A 19610-nucleotide genomic window follows, 5' to 3' on the forward strand; every position below is an offset into this window, starting at 1 on the left:
GTGTATTTTTGCGTGCTTGGTCACAAGAGCAGTTCACGTGGAAATTGCAACTGACTTATCTACTAATACATTCTTTTCCGCCTTNTGATCTGAATAATTTTGAACTTTACTGACGAACAGTTAAAGATTATTTTCTCTAACTCGAGATTATTCTGTAACATAGTTTCAAAAGGTAATATGTGCTCGCGATTCGTTGAAGGAATCAATTTGAAAACTGACGAACCTTTTCATTCCGTGACTGTACATACTCACAAAATATTTCGTTGAAGGATTTGTTATTTCTACTTAAGTATGGTACAGGATTTACTGAAGCGATTAAATAGATTCCTTTGCATGGTTTGTTTCGAATTTCACTGAACATCTCAGATTCGGGATTTTATGTGTAACGATTTAAAATTGAAATCAAAATTATCTTCATTTGTATAGACTAATTAAATACTTAAAAATCGCCAAATGCTCTTAAGGAGCCTATACAATACATGTCTCATTCTTTTTTTGCCCTACATGATGAGACAAACATTTAGCAAGTGCTGAGAAGAAGCGCCGCAACAAACTGAGTCACCAATGTCTGCCGGTTTAAAAATATAAAACACTAGGAAGTTACAATACATTCAGAAGCAAGTTACAACCATTTGCGTCTGGTAAATAAGAGAGGGTCGTGCTCCTGCAGTGTAGACTAAATGACTGGATGATGATTTGTGAATCCACCTCTGTGGTCTCATTTCAAGTCAGCTTTGCTAAAGCCTGGTCCGTGAGCACGTAGAATCCCGTCCAATGACCCCAAGCTGTCGCACAGTCGCGACAGCAATATAATTACGCGCTAGCGATAAGGATGGGTAGCTTGGGGTCATTGGACGGGATTCTACGTGCTCACGGACCAGGCTTTAGCTACCACTATCTTACCTAATTCTGTCGCCATAACAATAATGTTTCAGCAGTTGAAGGTGAGAAAGCCAGTTCCTCTGCAGTAAAGGATTCCGGGTAAGGCTTGCTTCTACCTTTGCTTTGGCTTGATCATCATCACTTTCCATCAGCAGGATCCTAGGATGCGCGTCTCGATAAGCAGTTCTCACGCCATTTCATCGATTTTGCCCATACATTTTGACGTCGATAAAGTATATCACGTTGCGTATCCTAGCAGAGCTTCCTCGTTGTGATAAAAAAGTAAATATTTCTTTTCCGAGTTGCTGCGGTTTATTTATAAGTTCAGCAGTTTTCCGCTAAACGGTTAAATGCTTTGGGTTTCATGCATTATCTGTACAGTGAGATATCGTAGTTGCAACGGCGCGGAATCCTAATGGCGCTTATCAGTCGAAGCAACGAGTATTGCGCACGCTAGCCTTTTCTTGGTATGTTTCTTGACTATAAGCAATACACGTGAATTTATCTATTGACTGTGTTTAATTAACCACACAATATCAGACTATAGGTACATTTTCGTAGCAAAATAGTACTACTAAGATCAACTAGCTACTAAAGTAAATTACATTGATGTAGATGTTCATGCCCAATGTGGGCATTCATATTTTTTCTTTTTTCCTACCTACCCGCTTCTGTCTAATAATTTTACTCCGCTATTATTCGCTGCTTTCTACACTAGTCTACGAATTGACGTGGCTCACTCCGGACGCCGTCGCGCCGCATCGGAGTTACCGCCTCTCCTTGCTGGAACCTTCTATCGTTGAAGTCCACACCGCTGTACTGTACTATAAGCTGGAACTGTTCAGCCGACGCTGAGAACTGAAATATTGCGTGTTTGTAAAGTGCTCGTTATATGCACCCGCTGTCTTGATCTACGGAGTCAAGGCTGGTCCTTCATCATCTTCCATCTTCGAGGGCAGACAAGAGATTGGGAACCGCGGTTCGCCCCCCTGAAACTGCTGGTGCTGGTGGATTGCAGAACGGGTGAGTGCGCTGTTTGTTCGTAGTAGTAGAAAGCAGCAATCTTCCCTTTCTTTGATCTCTTTTCTGAAGTATAAAAATACCACGACCTAAATTCAAAACGTTTATTTGCTAAAAACACAGTAATACAGGGTGACAATATTAAAATAGGATCATGTGTTTAGTCTGATCGCAGACATGCAAAAATTATAGGATTCAATAATATAAATGTCAAATGAATAAAAAAATGTCAATGTAAAATTAAATTAATAGTACCTATTGCTATCAATGTCGCCAATTAAAATATTCCTTACAAAAATTATCAAATCAAATCAAATATGTCATCTATATAAATAAAAATTAATTGTTGTTCGTTAGTCTGATTAAAATTCTATTGTTCGTCGAGGTATTCCCTGACTGAATAATAGCACTTAGTTAATAGCCAGGCGTGTATTTGTCTTTTAAAAGACAGCAAAGGTAGATCTTTGAACTTATCAGGTAATTTATTATAAATGGTGAATATTACCCCGCAATCGCTGTGTGAGTAGAATTTACGAATCTTTGGATTTATCGCTCGTACACAATTTTATGGTCTTCGAGCCGGACGTACAATTATATGGTCTTTGAGCCGTACGTTCTAGTAATTTTCAAAATCATTAAAATTTTTGCAATATTTCGTTCTCCAATTTCATATATTCTGCGCGTCTTTACGCCACATACTCATTATAATCATAAATTATAACGGACAAATAGGCTGTAAGTTATTCACCTATTTGCCGATATTTCCCGCTTAATACCTACATTTATATTCCCGTAAATAGGTACGCTATTTCTACGCTGTTCTTACTAATTTCCTACATAATAATAATATATAATAATAACTTTTATACATTCGGCAACGCAATGCGTTGCCGCTGTAATCCAGATAACTTGTTTTCCTACCATATTATAATTTTATAAATAAACGGAGGTANGAAAGCAGCAATCTTCCCTTTCTTTGATCTCTTTTCTGAAGTATAAAAATACCACGACCTATGGTGAATATTACCCCGCAACCGCTGTGTGAGTAGAATTTACGAATCTTCGGATTTATCGCTCGTACAGAATCATTAGGAAGTTTAAAAAATGAAAGTTCTGGTTTTGAAGATGCCGAGTTAAAGTAGCCGTATACTACGCAATACACTCGTGACATGTTTTTAAAAATACAGCGGACAGTGGATGCAATAAAATTATTATTAAAAACGCAACGCGCGCGACACTCGCGACGGATGGACTGCGAGGTTCGCTTAGAGCTCGTGTAAAGCGTGCGTCTGTGTGCGTGAGTCTGATTTCGAGCGTTTGTATGAAGCTTCCGTACTGTTTGATTTATTTACTGTGGTGCCCGTGCCCGCTTACAGCGTGCCGCAGACGCTCGCCTTCAGCTTCCTGCAGATGGGCTGGATACAGCACCTCGCCAAGGTGACACCTCTATGAAGACAGCAGGCCAAAGATGCACGCCACGATAGAATGTTATCGATGATTTTAGACGACAAATGTATAGGCTTATCGCGCGTAATCGATAAAAGTTTGTCGTGGCGAACATTCTAGGCAGCAGCATTCTGGTGCAGTGCAGACGTGCGATAACCGCGCGATTTCTGGGTAGTTCTTATGGAATGCACTGAGGCGGAAACCATGCGGTTACGGTTTGATGTTAAATGTACGAGAACTGTCCAGCAACCAGCGCGATCGCTGACTGTCAGACAGCGATCCTAAGGGCCTATGCTAAAACTTGCGCGGGTGCATACTATTTTTTCATACAGATACGCGTGCGGTGTGCCCGTACGAGTTTAGCGGAGGCCCTAAATAGTACCAACTTGTAACTGTTCTTTCAATCAATACATTTACTCCTATCATCACACGTCATAACTTGCACTTGATACTTTTTTATATTTAATCAAAACATTCAATAATATGGTAGAGTTTATTCATGTCAGAAGAAATCTTCCAGCTGAACGTCCAGAACATGCGGCTGTGGTTCAACAAGCAGTTCGACGAGCTCATGAACCTCAAGAAGCGGGAGGTGGGCCTCGTGGAGGAAAGGAACGCACGCCTGCGGTTTATTATCGATGGTTATTCCACCTGTCTGTAGGGTAGACAGCTAATAGTGATCCAGAGGGTAGATAGTCGCACATTTTTGTTTGATTTATGTCACTCGCACATATTTTTGCAATGTCACGTAGTTATATTGTTGTGATGCATCATCTTGCCCTCTCGCACTCATATGTTTGTCAATGTCACGTAATATTTTTGTGATGCATCATCTTGCCTCTTGGTTAGACAGTGACTTACAGTTAACACTTTACGACTTTTTTTTTTGTAAAATAAAAAAAAAACTCACTTATTACATGCTACCACAGGGTTTAGCTTAAACTGTTGTCGTCTGTCCATTTTGTGAGTAAAGAGACTCTTTTCTTACCAATCTAAGAGTATCGTTCGTTCGTTTCAACCAAATGACGTCCACTGCTGGACAAAGGCCTCCTCAAGGTTTTCCACAATGAACGGTCCTGCCTGCCTGCATCCAGGCTCTTACCACAATCCACATTCACCAAGAGTAAAATTAAAATGATTGTTTATAGAGCTAAACAAGCTGTCGGACCTCCGCGGCAGCTTCCACCACCTCATCATCGAGATCAAGGACCCGCAGTGGCGGCAGGAGGAGCAGCCGTCGAAACTGATCAAAGTCGAACCAGAAGAAGTGAGTACTTTTGTTGACAAATTAATTTTAAAGTATGGAAGAAATATTTTAAACTTGGCAACATTTTCAATGGGGTATATAAGAGAACTCGCATAGACTAATATGCATGTTGTTCTCAGGTTTGCGTAACTAAAGAAAAGACTTGTAAATGTTGACAACTGTTTTAGGGCCTCACGATTTCATGTTTCACGATGTCTGAGTAAAACGCTAGGGTGTCAAAGCTTGTCAGTGTCATGGTTTTGTTGCTACTCAGTCATGACTTTAAGCAACGAGTACCGTACTTAACACTTTACTCAGAAATGGTGAACGATGCTCTTAGGCTGGATTGTTCCATCTTACTTTAACAAACGTCAAAAATCTATAAAACTGCATACAAAAAACACCGGTTAATATAGGTAGTTAGGTGGTGCAACTTAGCCTTAGTAGTGTATTTAGGAGCTGGTGAGCTATCTGATGATGTCTAGAATTTAAATATTTTTTTTTCATCTTAGTGCAGCATCGAGCCGTACATCAGCCCGAGCCAGATCGTGGTCATCCCGCCGGACCCGGGGCCCAAGGACGACTTCCGCGAGCGCGCGCTCATGGACATGATGGACGGCGTGCTGGAGAAGCTCTGGCACGAGGAGATCAAGAAGCCCATCCCCATGCCGCAGTGCATGGTACGGAACACCATTAGACAGGATGCGCGCCACACTTGACGGAAATGACGTCGCGGATCTTCCGCCAATACAAGTTATTGAATAAGAATAAGAATACTTTATTCAGCATAGAAAAATAAAATAAAAATACAGTACATATAACATTAAACTACAAGCTATGCTGAAGAGGCGTCCGCTCAGCTATATTCGCGTTATAACAAGCGCCATGTCGAGAAGCTGGTTTTCAGCGGGAACCAACACGAAGATTGCGGATTGCGCGCCCTCTTGACCGGGACCATATTGAGGCTACCAGTCAAGAAGGCGCGCAACAGGGGGCGTTATGGACGGTGATCACAAAAAAGAGAGAGAAAAAAAACAAAACAAAAAAAGAAAACAATATTAACACAAAACTAAACTAAACTATTGCTTACAAATTACTAAAAAGGGCAGATTGCTCCGATTTATATGCAATAACTTGCTTTCTAGAAGATCAGCGGCGACATTTCTGTCAAATGTGCGGCCTAAAGGCCTAGTCTGCGCGCCACGATAAACTTTTATCAAGCCATTTTATCGATGTTGCACGATAAGCCCATACATTTGTCGTCTATAAAATCGGCGATCGTCGATAAGATTTTATCATGTACGCGCCATGTCCTAGCCCGGCAGAACAAGGCACAGTTTATTATTCTTGTATGTAAATTAGTTTCGCTGCTGAGGTTACGAGTCTGAATCAGATAAGCCGATCTAAAAAGTTTCGTTTTGCAGCGAGCGAAGAAAATTTTTCAAGATTTTCATTGTAAAACTTATTTTGTCTTGAGTCGGCGTCCAGTGCGACGCCATGATACGTCGCCCTGTCAGGCATATAGGCTGTAAGAAAGTGCCGTGATCCAACTGCTTAGTCCTATCTTTTACAACCACGGAAAGAATGGTTTGCAGTGGTCCTTCCAATAGTTATTTACTTAAGACACCTCATTCCCATTGCGTTCCAGCTGGACAAAGACCCGGAGCACTTCAACGAGGACGACCTGCGGCTGGTGTTCGACTACGAGGCCAAGGTGCGCTTCCGCAACGACGAGCGCGACAAGTACCGCAAGATGCTGCACGCCGAGTACGCCAAGCTGGCGCAGGTCCTCAACGAGGGCGTCGTCAAGTTCAACCAGCGGGTCGGTGCCATGTATACTACTAATATACGTACTCAAGTACCGCACGATGCTGCAGCCGAGTATGCCAAGCTGGCGCAGGTCCTCAACGAGGGCGTCGTCAAGTTCAACCAGCGGGTCGGTGCCATGTATACTACTAATATACGTACTCAAGTACCGCACGATGCTGCAGCCGAGTACGCCAAGCTGGTCGTTGGACCGCACAGACCGGTGCCTCACTAAAATCCAGTCGCCGAGCAGATAGAATTTCGTCCAATGACCCCAAGCCCATCCTTATCGCGTGTAATTATATTGCTGTCGCGCTCGCACACTCACTGCGGCCGCCCATCGCACAGTCGCGACACATTCGAATTACGCGTGAATGATAAGGATGGGTAGCTTGGGATCATTGGACGAAATTCTGACTGGACTTTACTAATACCTTCATTCGTTCGTTCGTTTCATCCAAATGCGTCCACTGCTGAACAAAACTTCCCGAGATATTTCCATAACGACCGGCATTGCGTTGGCCGCATACGGCCAGGTACTTGCCGCGGTCTCCACCAGATCGCCGGTCCACCTAGTGGGAGGCCTACCTACATTACGTTTTACGACACGTGGTTGCCACTCGAGAACTTCATTTCTGAACTAATTTACGTAATAGCCAGGAAGGCGCTGGATGCGCAACACTACCAACCGGGTGATGTGGAAATCATTGGGGGAAGCCTATGTGGTGGGCCAGCTGTGGATTTAATATGGCTGAAATGATGATGATGTAACGGTAAATAGAGAGAGATGTAGCTCGAAAGAAATGCGGTCAATACAATAGTCCTATCAAACCGCTATTATGACGCCGACACCATGGCTACTCTGTGACGATTATCACACTGCACCGCGGTCCGCGTGATTTCATATAAAAAATCCCGTGCGCAGACGCGTGGTCAGTGTGTTGTGCCGCGCGTGTTTTCTATACAAACTGAGGAACTTGCATACAATGATTAAAACTGTCGTCTCGCGTACCGCGGTGGAGCGCGGCGCAGTGTGATAGTCGCCTGTCTTGTTAATTTTCGTCTACATAGGTGTGATTCCCGGCAGGTGAAGGAGATGTGGCTGACGAAGCTGCAGGTGGACTCGGTGATCGGGCAAGAGAACCTCAGCCTCATGCGCCTGCGACGCGCCAACCTCGACCGCGTCGAGGCCGCCGAGCGCCTCGAGGACATGCGGTGAGCGCACTATAATGAGCTCTATTTCATTTTGATAGATAACCAATTTTAATGAGGGCTATCGTTTTAGCGCTCACCAGTTAGCGCCACTGTAGAGTAAGGTCCTGTCACTTGCTAGTAGCGAAGACAGTGGCACCAACTGGTGAGCGCTAAAGTGGTAGGAGGACTATCGCATTTGCACTCATCAAGATGGCGCCACTGTAGAGTAAGGTCCTGTCAATCGCCAGAGGTGCCAACTGTTAAGTATAAAAACGATAGCCCTCATTGCGACAGTGGTGGTGGCAGACAGAAGGTGCTGTCACTCGATGTAGTCATGTCACTTCACACATCAGGTTATCACCGCTGTCGAGTGAGATTCTTTATAGTTATGCCATGGGTGGGTGACAAGCAGAAGGAGGCCGCGGAGTGAGAGCGCGAAAATGATCCAAACACGCCCTCGCTCCGGCGATGGCGGAGGGGTCAGAGGAGGCGACAGTATGATCGCCTCTCCTCGGTGATGGCTAGCGGGCTTTGGGCACGTGGGCGCCCCCGCCTGCATAGCACAGGCTACCACCACCGTCAGACGGGAACAGCTGTGTCCTCCTAGCTGCCGCACGGTGGGCTGATATTAGAGCTTCATAGACTTAGCGTCGCTCAAAAATCAAGTGCCGAATTTTGAAAAAATAAATATGCCAATGTGTTCCTTTACCAAAAAGGAATATTTTATGTTATGTAACGTTTCTTGATAAAGTTATTATTTAATAAGTTATTGACAATTTCCTTTTTTTTTGTATGGAGCTCAACATTTATTTTTATTTTATTCGTTATTCTTAAGCTTTCTTAAGAAATTGCTTTTTGTATTATGTAATGCATCATATAAGCTATATTATCACCAAGGGACGAATCCCGGAAACCCTCGGAACATTGTCATTTTCGACTTTAAAATAAAAAAAAAAAAAAAAGAAAACTGCAATGTTATGTACTTTCTTCCGTACTATTCTAACGAGGTGAAGAACTAAGCACGTTTTTTATAGTGGTGTTCCCAGGAGGCCTAATCCACATGATTACTAAGGTTACTATAATACATATAATATTTGTTTTATGGAAATTAAGCCAGTTTGAAGTTAAATTTATTGGTTAGACTCAAGCGCCACTTTCTGAATCTACAAAAGTAAAGTTTTCTTTCTCAGTATCAGCCTAGACATGAAATTGATCATTTATAGTGGACTTTTTGGTGGTGTTGAAAACCTTTCTTGATGGCAATTACGTCTAAATTATTCATTTCTGTTGATATGGCTTTACAAATATCACATCGCTGCTTGTGCAGAGCTGCCATTTATCAACGATATTATTTTTCTATCTATCAAGTGAGAATCAGTTATTACGAGATTGTTTTGCTTCCAGAATTTTATTACGATCTATTAAATTTTCAATTTCCGCGTCCATTAAGTTTTTTTCATTGTTAACATTAAAATAGGTCGACAATAAATTAAATGCAGCTTATTTTGAATAAAAAAAAATGGGTCTCCTTCATAAATTTGAAAAAGAAATGAGTCGATAGTAAAAAGTGGAGCTAGAAACCTTATTTTCCCGTATCCATTTTATCTGGAGACATCAAACCGAACGTTCATTTAGGCACTTACAAGTTGCCCTAAAACGCTAGAATCATCATTTTCGCAAATTTTGTTTCGCAGACCAAACTATACTACGTACATGAAGCTCTACATACGTACATGCCTGCAAGCATACAAAATTATTGCTCACGGAAAAGATATTTACTTCCAATCAGAAAGTACTACACCACGCTCGAATTTTGTAGGAGAGCAACTAATGAAGATATTTTACACAATTTATTTTTAAAATCTGATTCTCAGATATAGATAATTAATAATATAAACTTCATAGAAAACACAAAGTTTTATCAACAGCAGCAAAAAGTTAATTAATAAATGATCGATTTGATGATGAGGCTGATACTGATACTGAAAGAAAGCTTTACTTTTGTGGACATTAGCCTATTTCACGGTTCAGAAACTGACTCTGAATAACCAATAAACTTAACTTCACACTGGCTTAATTTCCATAAAACATATTTTAATAATCTTACAAGTGAATTAGGCCTCCTGGAAACACCACTATAAAAAAACGTGCTTAGTTCTTCACCTCGTTAGGGTAGTACGGAAGAAAGTACATAACATTGCAGTAATTTTTTTTTTCGTTTTTTTTATTTTATTTTAAAGTCGAAAATGACAATGTTCCGAGGGTTTCCGGGATTCATCCCTTGGTGATAATATAGCTTATATGATGCATTACATAATACAAAAAGCAATTTCTTAAGAAAGCTTAAGAATAACGAATAAAATAAAAATAAATGTTGAGCTCCATACAAAAAAAAAGTAATTATTGTCAATAACTTATTAAATAATAACTTTATCAAAAAAAGTTACATAACATAAAATATTTCTTTTTGGCAAAGGAACACATTGGCGTAGTTATATTTACAAAATTTGGCAGTTATTTAATTTTTTTATTTTTTTTTATTTTAAAGTCCAAAATGACAATGTTCCGAAGATTTCCGAAATGCGACACTTGGTGATAACATAGCTTATATGTTGCATTACATAATACAAAAGTTAATTTCTTAAGAAAGCTTGAGAATAACGAATAAAATAAAAATAAATGTTGAGCTCCATACAAAAAAAAAGGAAATTGTCAATAACTTATTAAATAATAACTTTATCAAGAAACGTTACATAACATAAAATATTCCTTTTTGGTAAAGGAACACATTGGCATATTTATTTTTTCAAAATTCGGCACTTGATTTTTGAGCGACGCTAAGTCTATGAAGCTCTAATATCAGCCCACCGTGTGCCGGGAGGGACTGGTAGTGAAGGCTTTGTCCGGAATCCCTCAGTTCCTTCCCACTTAAGGCGAATGACGGAGCACCGATGTCTTTTAGTGGATATGCCTTTGTCCTTATGACTTGGTGAGCCCCACATAATCTACCCTGTCCCCGCAGGGTAGGTATGCAATTTAATGCATTTTTTCTCCAAAAAAAAAAGGGTGGATGACAAGAGTGGGTGTTTTTGTGACATCAAATGTCAGTGAGTTTCATGTGCTTTTGACTTGTATGCTCTGTCATGTCATATTATGTCACCCGTCCTGTACTTCTCTCATATCTCAGGTACTGACTCAATGAGGTGCAAGACCTGTAGCGTAGTCAGAAAAAAAGTGGTTAAAATTCAGAAAACTGTATAGTGAAGATCCACTAAACAGTAGACCTATCTCCACTTCCAGTGCGGATATAGCCAAGTACGAGGCGGAAGTGGAAACGCTCCAGCAAGAGTTAGCCGATATCCAGACGCAAAGCGCGGAGTGCCAGGCGGCCTACGACGCGCTGGCCGCCAAAGACAAGTACATGGAGCGCTCCTTCAAGAACCACTTCGCGGATCTCTCGCCAATCATCGTCGACCAGTGCTACAAGGTGTTCAAGTGAGTGCGGTTACATTTGTATGTCGAAGTGGAAGGTTTTCCAGCAGGAACTAGCCGATATTCAGAATAGAGCGCGGAGTGCCAGGCGGCGTATGACGCGCTGGCGGCCAAGGACAAGTACATGGAGCGCTCCTTCAAGAACCACTTCGCGGATCTCTCGCCCATCATCGTCGACCAGTGCTACAAAGTGTTCAAGTGAGTGTGGTACTCTATCTATACGTCGAAGCATCTGTGGCAAGCCATTCTTTAGGTTAGGACGTCATTGGACACTTGTTTATGTACTTTTTCCACATGCTTAAGCTTTGCAACGGAGGGAAGTCGATTATACATTTTGAAAACTCCTATATTCTTCTCGCGGTTTCCAAGATGGCTAGCTATACCTCGGGACTAATCAACCTTCACTGGTTGGGTTTCCAGTAGTACATCCTGGTTATAAAGGAGTTGCAGTGGTGGAAAAGTGAGTCCCGTATACAGTTGCAGTAGTATGAGATAACTCCCTAAATTATTAATTCTTAATTACCACTTTTTATTCTCATTATCTTTAGATAAATAATGAATTCAATACTCAACAATATTATTGCATTTCATAAGTGATTCGTTTGATGATGAACACAGGAAGCGGCCCAAGTGGCACCAGCGCGCCACAACCACAGCGGCCGCGCTGCACGAGTTGGCGGCTAGCGTCCTGGCGTCGCATCGGCCCGTGCACATGCACCCTGACTGCGTGGAGTATTACAAAGGGTAAAGTTACATTGCTTTGGAGTAAACACAAATGTCTGGTACAGCAGACCACCTCATAATGGCTCATAAAAGAAGGAAGGGGCTGGATGCAGGACACTACCAACGCGACGGGTCAATCTGGAGTCATTGGGGGAGGCATGTATTCTTTAAGTAAATAAATAAAGTAAAGTAAATAAAGTCTTTATTGTGTATGAACAAAGGTTACAAGGGTTCTTATAAATAGGTTACAGGCATCTCTTAGTTCTACCTTTTCAGGCGTATACACTATACATTATTATAACATTACAATTTATTTATATTGCAAATATTCAGCAGTGGTCGTCCTGTGGCTGAAGCCGACAATAGCCTAATGGTGTCGGTATCTAAACGATTCGAGAATCGATAGTTCAATCCCCCTCACCGTTTGACTATCGTGGCGAATCCGAAGGATTGCTATAATTGTTATTTAAAAAATTAAATTCCGTAAAGAGTATCCCTTTAAGTTAAAAATTAAAGAAATCTTGTCGCACGGTCCGCACATGTCTCGATATGACGTCAACACTTTGGTCCCGCAGCGTGGAGCAGCTGGACCTGATCAGCAACATGCCGCCGGTGATGGACGAGGCGCTGTGGGCCACCATGTGCAAGCTGCGCCGCGCCAAGATCGAAAACGAGATACGGGTGAGCATACACCATGCCTGAGAGGCCCACGGTTGTTCTCCGTAAAGCTTGAGTCCGCACTACTGTTTTTTCCCACAAGCGGTAAACCGCCAAACCGCGAGCCCTCCCGAAACGTATACGCGGGAAAAAGCCACAGTGTGGACGCTTGCATTAGTTTTACTTGGCTAAAAACCGCGGTGATTTAGCCGTATTGCGGACTCGGCCTAATACTGGGATATGTAAAAACCAAGAGTCATTTTTATTTTCTGCAAATAGGCTTTTAAGTCCCGTATTATCACTGTAAGTATGCGTACACGCGCGCGCGTCTTTATGTGCAAGCTGCGTAAATGCGTGCGTTCGTTGCATTGTAACACCCGGAATAGAAGATATAAGCCTAAAAGTTGAATTTTCTGAATCTTCACCTGTTGATATTTGGAAACATTTCGGAACCTCTTCTTTCTTTATTTTCATCATCATCATCATCATCAACATTTCAGCCATAGGACGTCCACTGCTGAACATAGGCCTCCCCCAATGCTTTCCATGTTGATCGATTGGTAGCGGCCTGCGTCCAGCGCTTCCCTGCTACCTTTACGATGTCGTCGGTCCACCTTGTATTCTTTGTTTTACCACAGAATAATAATAAGTACTACGTACAGAAGTTTTACTTCGCGAAGGTATTTAAAAAAATGTATGCTCAATGTCATTAACAATATGGTGTAATTTAGCCTGTCTCAAGAGTCAAGCACCATTTTGTTGACAAACGTCAGTGATCGGCACTGCGCCGAAGCTATATAGGGCTGACTTCGGTAAAATGATGTGACGTGAGGTGCCAAACTGCGGAAAATGGCGGAGGAATTATACATGATTTAGCATGAATTATCGTGAATAATATTAACTATTTATTTTTACCTCTCAGGCAGGAGGAGGCAACTTAAAAAGTACATTCTGTGTTTTTATTATTATTTAGGCAGTTGAATACTGCACAGTATTTACTACACCATTTTCTTTATTTTCTTCCATCATACACAAGAATACGCGTGCGTGAGTCAATGTTCGCTCGTATGTGAGGCCTTGTCGAATAGTATCCTGTAGGTGGGCCATCGTGCGTGTTTTGTTTTCGATGTAAACTCGCGGAGATGAACAGGCCTGATTTTACCCTCGAGTTATTCCACCAGATGCGCGCGCTAGTGCAAGAGACAGCGTTCGTGGAGAGCGCGCAGACGGGCTGGCAGAAGGCCATCCAGGCGCGCCGCGGCCACCTGGCCAGCACCGCAGACCTCATCGTGCAGCACCGCGAGACCCAGGAGCTGTTAGCGAGGAACAAGACCATTCAGGTGCGAGATCACTATACACTTTTTAACACGCTTTTATTAGTCGTCGTGTAAGATCAGAGGTGGAATTGTGTAAAGCAATGGTAATCATTTGACAGTTCATAACGTACGATTATTCTTCTGTCAAACGCTTTGTTTAACTGACTTTATCGTACGTTATGAACTGTCAAATGATTACGATTGCTTTACAAAATTCCACCTCTCATGACAATACAATATTATGGTACCATCAAGCTGGTCTGACGATGGGACTGGAAGGTGGTCATAGGAACTCTTAAACGAAACTGCGGAATCGCATCGAGTTCGGGTTCATTGGATTTGTCTTTTCGAGAACTTTATTGGCCTTTTTGTGCAGTAATTAAAAACGTGTTTTTAGTTTTTTAAACTATTAATTTATTGTAGGTAAGATCGATATAATATGTAATGCACATTCGGTAACTGGCAGCCGGCAGCAAAGAGTAAAGTTTTATAGTGGTTCTACGCTAGACGAGTCGTGAACGAGCGGAGCACGGCCGAGCCAAAATTGTGTAGTGTGGACAAATTGACGAGCCTTGAACGAGCGCACTTCGAGCGTTTGACTCGTGTTCCGCCTGTTGTCGATATTTTTACGAAGACAGGGACTTTCATCGCGTCAACACTTGACACCGCGGAAACGCGACGAGAGCGACTTGGCTCGTTTAGCTATACGTCTAGCACACTGAAAACCAGCGTCGTGGCCTTCCCCACCGTGGGCCACGGCATATGCTGAGTGGAGTCCCATTGCGATGGGCATCGCTATTGCAACAGGGTGGCACTGCTCAGTTCACTTTTTATTTCCTTGTAATATTTCTGTGCTATTTCTGTCTTTTTTTCGCATACTTTTTTTGTCCATTTTTTTCAGTAGCCCTTAGTTGTTATTGTGAAAATACCTATGTATTTTTAATCATGTTGATGTGTGTAGTTGGTGCTACCGGCGGGGCAGGTGGAGATCATGACCACGGGCCACATGGAGGACTTCGAGGACGCCACCCTCATACTCAAAGAGGACATCGAGAAAATCAACAACGTCATTCTGGTAATACAGTTTGTCCGGGGGTTTATAATCAAATCAACTGTGGAAACTTTGCTGATTTCTGTCCTATTTTTTGTGTGATTGTCTGTATCAAAATTGTTTGTTTCCCTAATATAAATAAATAAATAAACTGCCGAGCTAGGATGCACGCCGTTATATACTTTAGCGACTTCAAAATGTATGGGCAAAATCGATAAAATGGCGTGATAATCGCTTATCACGGCGCACATCCTAGGCCTAATGGGCGTGATCTAGTGACAGTTGTATCGATGAAAATACCTCAACATTTAGAGTAAGAGCTAGTGAACGCCAGACCTACGTCATTTTATAAAAGCTGAAAGTATGTCAGCGTATGCTCCCAATATAGGATATAATGTTGGTGAATAAGGCCTCAGCCTCGAACTTAGCGGGCAGCGGGGCGGCGGCGGCGGCGGCGCGGGAGCGGCAGGATCTTATGCGTAAAATCAAATAGACCGGTTCTCGAAAACAGCGGCGCGGCAGCGGGGCGGCAGCGGGCAACGAGCGGGCAGCGGCGAGGGAGCGGGCAACGAGCGGGCAGTGCACTCCTTCTTTTGCCCACAATAAATCGAGCGTTAGGAATAAATTTGAATCGAAATAAAATTGACGCCGTTGTTCAGACATTTTGTTTGCGAATAAAAATAAATATCTCGACAACACAACCCCGAACACAACACTTCGCCGCTAAAGCGCCGCGCGAGCTGCCCGCTTGTTTCGAGAACGGGTCTGCGTTGCCCGCCCCGCTCCCGCGCCGCCGCCGCTCCCGCCCCGCTGACCGCTAAGTTCGAGGCTGAGGCCTTATGAAGTTTGCGTCATCGTGGCTTTGGAAGCTACCCCAAAAAAACTGTCTGGCAAGGAATTGGAACTGTCAAAACTGTCTGGCTGTTGGGGAAAATACTTCTAATTATTTTCCAAATATTATACATAAAAATCAGATTTAATTAGTATACGCTGACAAACTTTCAGCTTTTATAAAATGACGTAGGTCTGGCGTTCACTAGCTCTTAGTCTAATTTTCTTCATGTAAACAGAAAGTGGGCGAAATGAAGCTACGCATGATGCGCAAGCAGATGGATTTCCGCAAAGGCATACTGTCCACGGAGTGGCAGCACGCGCAGGCCAAGATGAAGCTGCGCCACATGACGCAAGAGCTCTACTCCTACCAGCGGCTCAAGGTAGGCTACGAAGTGTTGATAGGTAAAGCCTGGTCTGTGAGCACGTAGAATTTTGTCCAATGACCCCAAGCTACCCATCCTTATCGCTCGCGCGTAATTATACTGCTGTCGCGACTGTGCGACGGGCGCCCGCAGTGAGTGTGCGACCAGACTATAGTAGAACGAAGTAAGGGAATAATTTGGATTGGACTCGAGGACAACGTCTGTCCATACACTCGGAGAATGATACCGGGGCGAAGCAAGAAAATATACGGCTGCTCTGTGCTCCTTGTGGATTGTTTTTCCGGATACGCAAGAACGCGAGACCGCGAGCACGCAACGAGTCATTTGATTTTTCAACCACGCTTTCTTGCTCTGTTCCCACTCCGCTTCTCTGTTCCGCTTCCCCTTCTTTGATAAATCCCGTTTTTTAATAGATCGTGTAACACTCACACGTATCTATGTCACTGCAGATCCCGAAAGAGCTTCAGCTGTACTTGAAGAACAAGGAGTTAGGCTACACCGAGGAGCAGGACTACGTGCGCATGGAGAAGGAAATGGAGGCGTCCAAGATGTCCGTCAACAAGCTGCTGGCTGAACAGGTCCGCCGCGTCGAGGAGCTCGAGGTAACCCGCTCTCACTGTCTCTTTCTCCCGTTCTGTAACCTAGCGCTGTCATTCATATTATAGTCCGTTCAGCGTAAGAAAGTGATTATGACAGTTCTATTTAGTGAGGCGCTTCTTTTAAACCTAATCGACATTTTATTAGAATCGAGAATATTTTCTTAAGAAATCTAATCGACTTTTTATTTGAATTAATTGTTATTTCGGAAGGATGAAAGCACAAAAAAGTGATTGATTTTTACACCTCAATATTTTTATTCTTAGGGAGTTGGATTCATGAAACGAAATGTTTCAACTGTCTAAATCACCATCATAAGCTGAATGAAGTAGTTGGTAGTCCACCAAAGAAAGTCACAAAATACGATCTCCCGCTTTTTTCATCTGATAGCCGCTTCCAGCTATCTTTCTGTAGTCGTAGATCTACTCGTATATTTCCCATTTGAGAACTCGTTTATTTCAACTTTTGTTGGTTCTCCGTAAGCAGATCAGAATTTAGTTAGTTTTCAGCTAGTTATTTTGTAATTTAAAATTTAAGGCGATTATCACACTGCACCGCGCTCCGCCGCGGTCCGCGTGGCGACATTTAACGAATCCCGCGCGCAAACGCGTTGTCAGTGTGTTGTGCCGCGCGTGTTTTCTATACAAACTGAGGTACTTGACTTGCATATAATGATTAAATCTGTCGTCACGCGTACCGCGGCGGAGCACGGTGCAGTGTGATAATTGCCTAATAGTGATTCGACATCATTTGTAGCCTTAAATGTTTGAATGTAACAGGTGAAAGTGAACAAGGTGACGGCGCAGGCGAACGCTCTGGAGAAGCTGGTGGTGGCGCTCAACGTCAAGGTGTCGGAGAAGCGGCTGCACGAGGACCCGCTCGAGCCCATTCGCGTGCGACGCATCTTCAAGCGCAGGTCGTTATACTAACCATCTTCATATACTCATTTACGCCCGTATTCACAAACGATGCCCGTATTCACATAAGTGCCACTTGTGGTCTAAACTGAATAAATACTTTTGATTTTTGATTTTTATTTTTGATTTTGATGCTTGCTTAACCGCTTGAGTTCCAGACGGCATAAGGTAATTAATGTCATAACAATTGATTTATCTATTGTGTCTAGATTCGCGGAGCGAAGGATTAAGTGATGCAGTCGATCACGCACAGCGTTAAATAGAGCTCTGTGATTGGTTCGTGTGTCACCCCGTGCGTGCATGCGAAATGCGCACTGTGAGACCTCATAGTAACGTTTGTGAATAAGGGCTTTAGTCTCCACTGCAGGCGGATGACCCTCTCTAAGGCTCGGCTTCCACCAAGACGGAGTGGAGAGGTGTTAAACCAATCAGATTTACTGGTTTCTTGAATAATTAAATTTGAAAACACTTCTGCATTTCGCCTTGGTAGAAACCGGGCGTAATTTACAAAAGGCAAATGGAGGATTTGACGCACTCCCCATCCTGGCCAGACGGGTCGGATAGGCTCGATGTTCCCATGATTTTCTCCCTCGTAACGTTGACTTTATGGGATAAACAAAAATTTCAAGACTGTACCATATTGCGGCCCCCACTTGCTAAGGTTTGTCAAAAATCTTATGGCCATTTTCACCATCAATCCCTATATTTTAAGTGACCCCTATAGTAACACACAACAAGAATTTTGTTTTCACTTAAAAATTAGGGATTGATGGTGAAAACAGGCATAAGTCCCTTTAATGGCACAGCAAAGAGCCGAGTCCGCGTGGGTTTTCCCCGTGCTGAAAATTAGAATGTTGAAAACAGTATCCTGTTGCAGGATGGAGACTCTCGTGATGCGCAGCCAGCTGATCCGCGAGGTGCAGGCCAACCACACCAGCGTGGTGCTGCTGCAGACCGAGCTCGAGCTGCTGCGCCTCAAGACCTACCCCACGCTCGCCAGCTTCCGCACCTTCAGCTAGTCTCGCGTTGCCGTCAGCTAAAAGTGTGTGCCGTCAGCTAGCCGCGTGTGCCGTCAGCTAGCCGTGTGTGCCGTCAGCTAGCCGCGTGTGCCGTCAGCTATCCGGTCCGGTGCCGTCAGCTACCCGTGTGTGCCTTCAGCTAGCCGAGCCTGTGCCGTCAGCTAGACGGGCCTGTGCCGTCAGCTAGCTATATCTGTGCCGTCAGCTAACTGGGCTTGTGCCGTCAGCTATCCGGGCCGGTGCCGTCAGCTACCCGTGTGTGCCTTCAGCTAGCCGCCCCTGTGCCGTCAGCTAGCCGCCCCTGTGCCGTCAGCTAGCCGCGCCTGTGACGTCAGCTAGCCGGGCCTGTGCCGTCAGCTAGCCGCGACTGTGCCGTCAGCTAGCCGCGCCTGTGCCGTCAGCTAGCCGCGCCTGTGCCGGCAGCTAACCGTGTGTGCCATCAGCTAGCCGCCCCTGTGCCGTCAGCTAGCCGAGTCTACCGTCAGCTAGCTGTATCGGTGCCGTCAGCTAGCCGGGCTTATGCCGTCAGCTAGCCGCGCCTGTGCCGTCAGCTAGCCAGCCAGTCCCACCCATGTTGTTAGCAAGAGCTAGACCTCGATCAACTGTGTCCACAAAAACTGTGCGTAAGTTTAATGCAACTTTATATTGTCTTATTATCTTAGGAATCTTCAATGATAAATTAATTAATTCATACATGCATGCATGAATATGGATATAAACAAAACTGGGACTGGGCCTGATGATTTATTACGCTTTTTGGAATAAAGGTTATGTGGGAAGTTCAACATGAATATTATGTATTAACAATTTAAGGTTTTATTTACTTTAATATAGTATTATAGAGCTACTATTGTTTGCTGTTTCGTAATGATTGTGCCGTCCATCTATCTAGTTTTAACTTAGATTAATTGTATGGTTGGTGGTAATGGTGATTCAATAAAGTTAATTTGGTAAAAAGTGGTTTATATTGTAGATAACGAACACAGATTTTGTTACAAAGTTCTTTATTTCCCATAAACAATTCTAC

At 43.4% G+C, this 19610-nt stretch overlaps 1 protein-coding gene across 1 annotated transcript; it reads left to right on the forward strand.

Moving 5' to 3' along the window:
- The first annotated feature begins 3264 nt into the window (after window positions 1–3264).
- On the forward strand, window positions 3265–19540 carry LOC114359005 (cilia- and flagella-associated protein 43-like). Its single transcript, XM_028313226.1, has 15 exons — window positions 3265–3339; window positions 3869–3989; window positions 4497–4615; window positions 5107–5274; window positions 6243–6530; window positions 7488–7615; window positions 10895–11089; window positions 11705–11830; window positions 12385–12490; window positions 13648–13806; window positions 14744–14857; window positions 15904–16047; window positions 16500–16652; window positions 17427–17563; window positions 18442–19540. The coding sequence occupies exons 1-15, from the start codon at window positions 3313–3315 to the stop codon at window positions 18581–18583; spliced, it is 2127 nt and encodes a 708-aa protein (XP_028169027.1). The 5' UTR covers window positions 3265–3312; the 3' UTR covers window positions 18584–19540.
- Window positions 19541–19610: the final 70 nt, after the last annotated feature.

This window comes from Ostrinia furnacalis, unplaced genomic scaffold (genome assembly GCF_004193835.3).
Source record: "Ostrinia furnacalis isolate ACB-3 unplaced genomic scaffold, ASM419383v2 OfSCF4162, whole genome shotgun sequence".
Lineage (NCBI taxonomy): Eukaryota > Metazoa > Arthropoda > Insecta > Lepidoptera > Crambidae > Ostrinia > Ostrinia furnacalis.

What these genes read in the sequence shown, in the direction of transcription:
- LOC114359005 (XM_028313226.1), top strand. Translation starts at nt 3,313, where the DNA reads ATGGGCTGGATACAGCACCTCGCCAAG. An exon ending in TCCCCATGCCGCAGTGCATG is followed by an intron (nt 5,275 to 6,242) that starts GTACGGAACACC and finishes ATTGCGTTCCAG; the next exon opens with CTGGACAAAGACCCGGAGCA. An exon ending in AAATCAACAACGTCATTCTG is followed by an intron (nt 14,858 to 15,903) that starts GTAATACAGTTT and finishes TCATGTAAACAG; the next exon opens with AAAGTGGGCGAAATGAAGCT.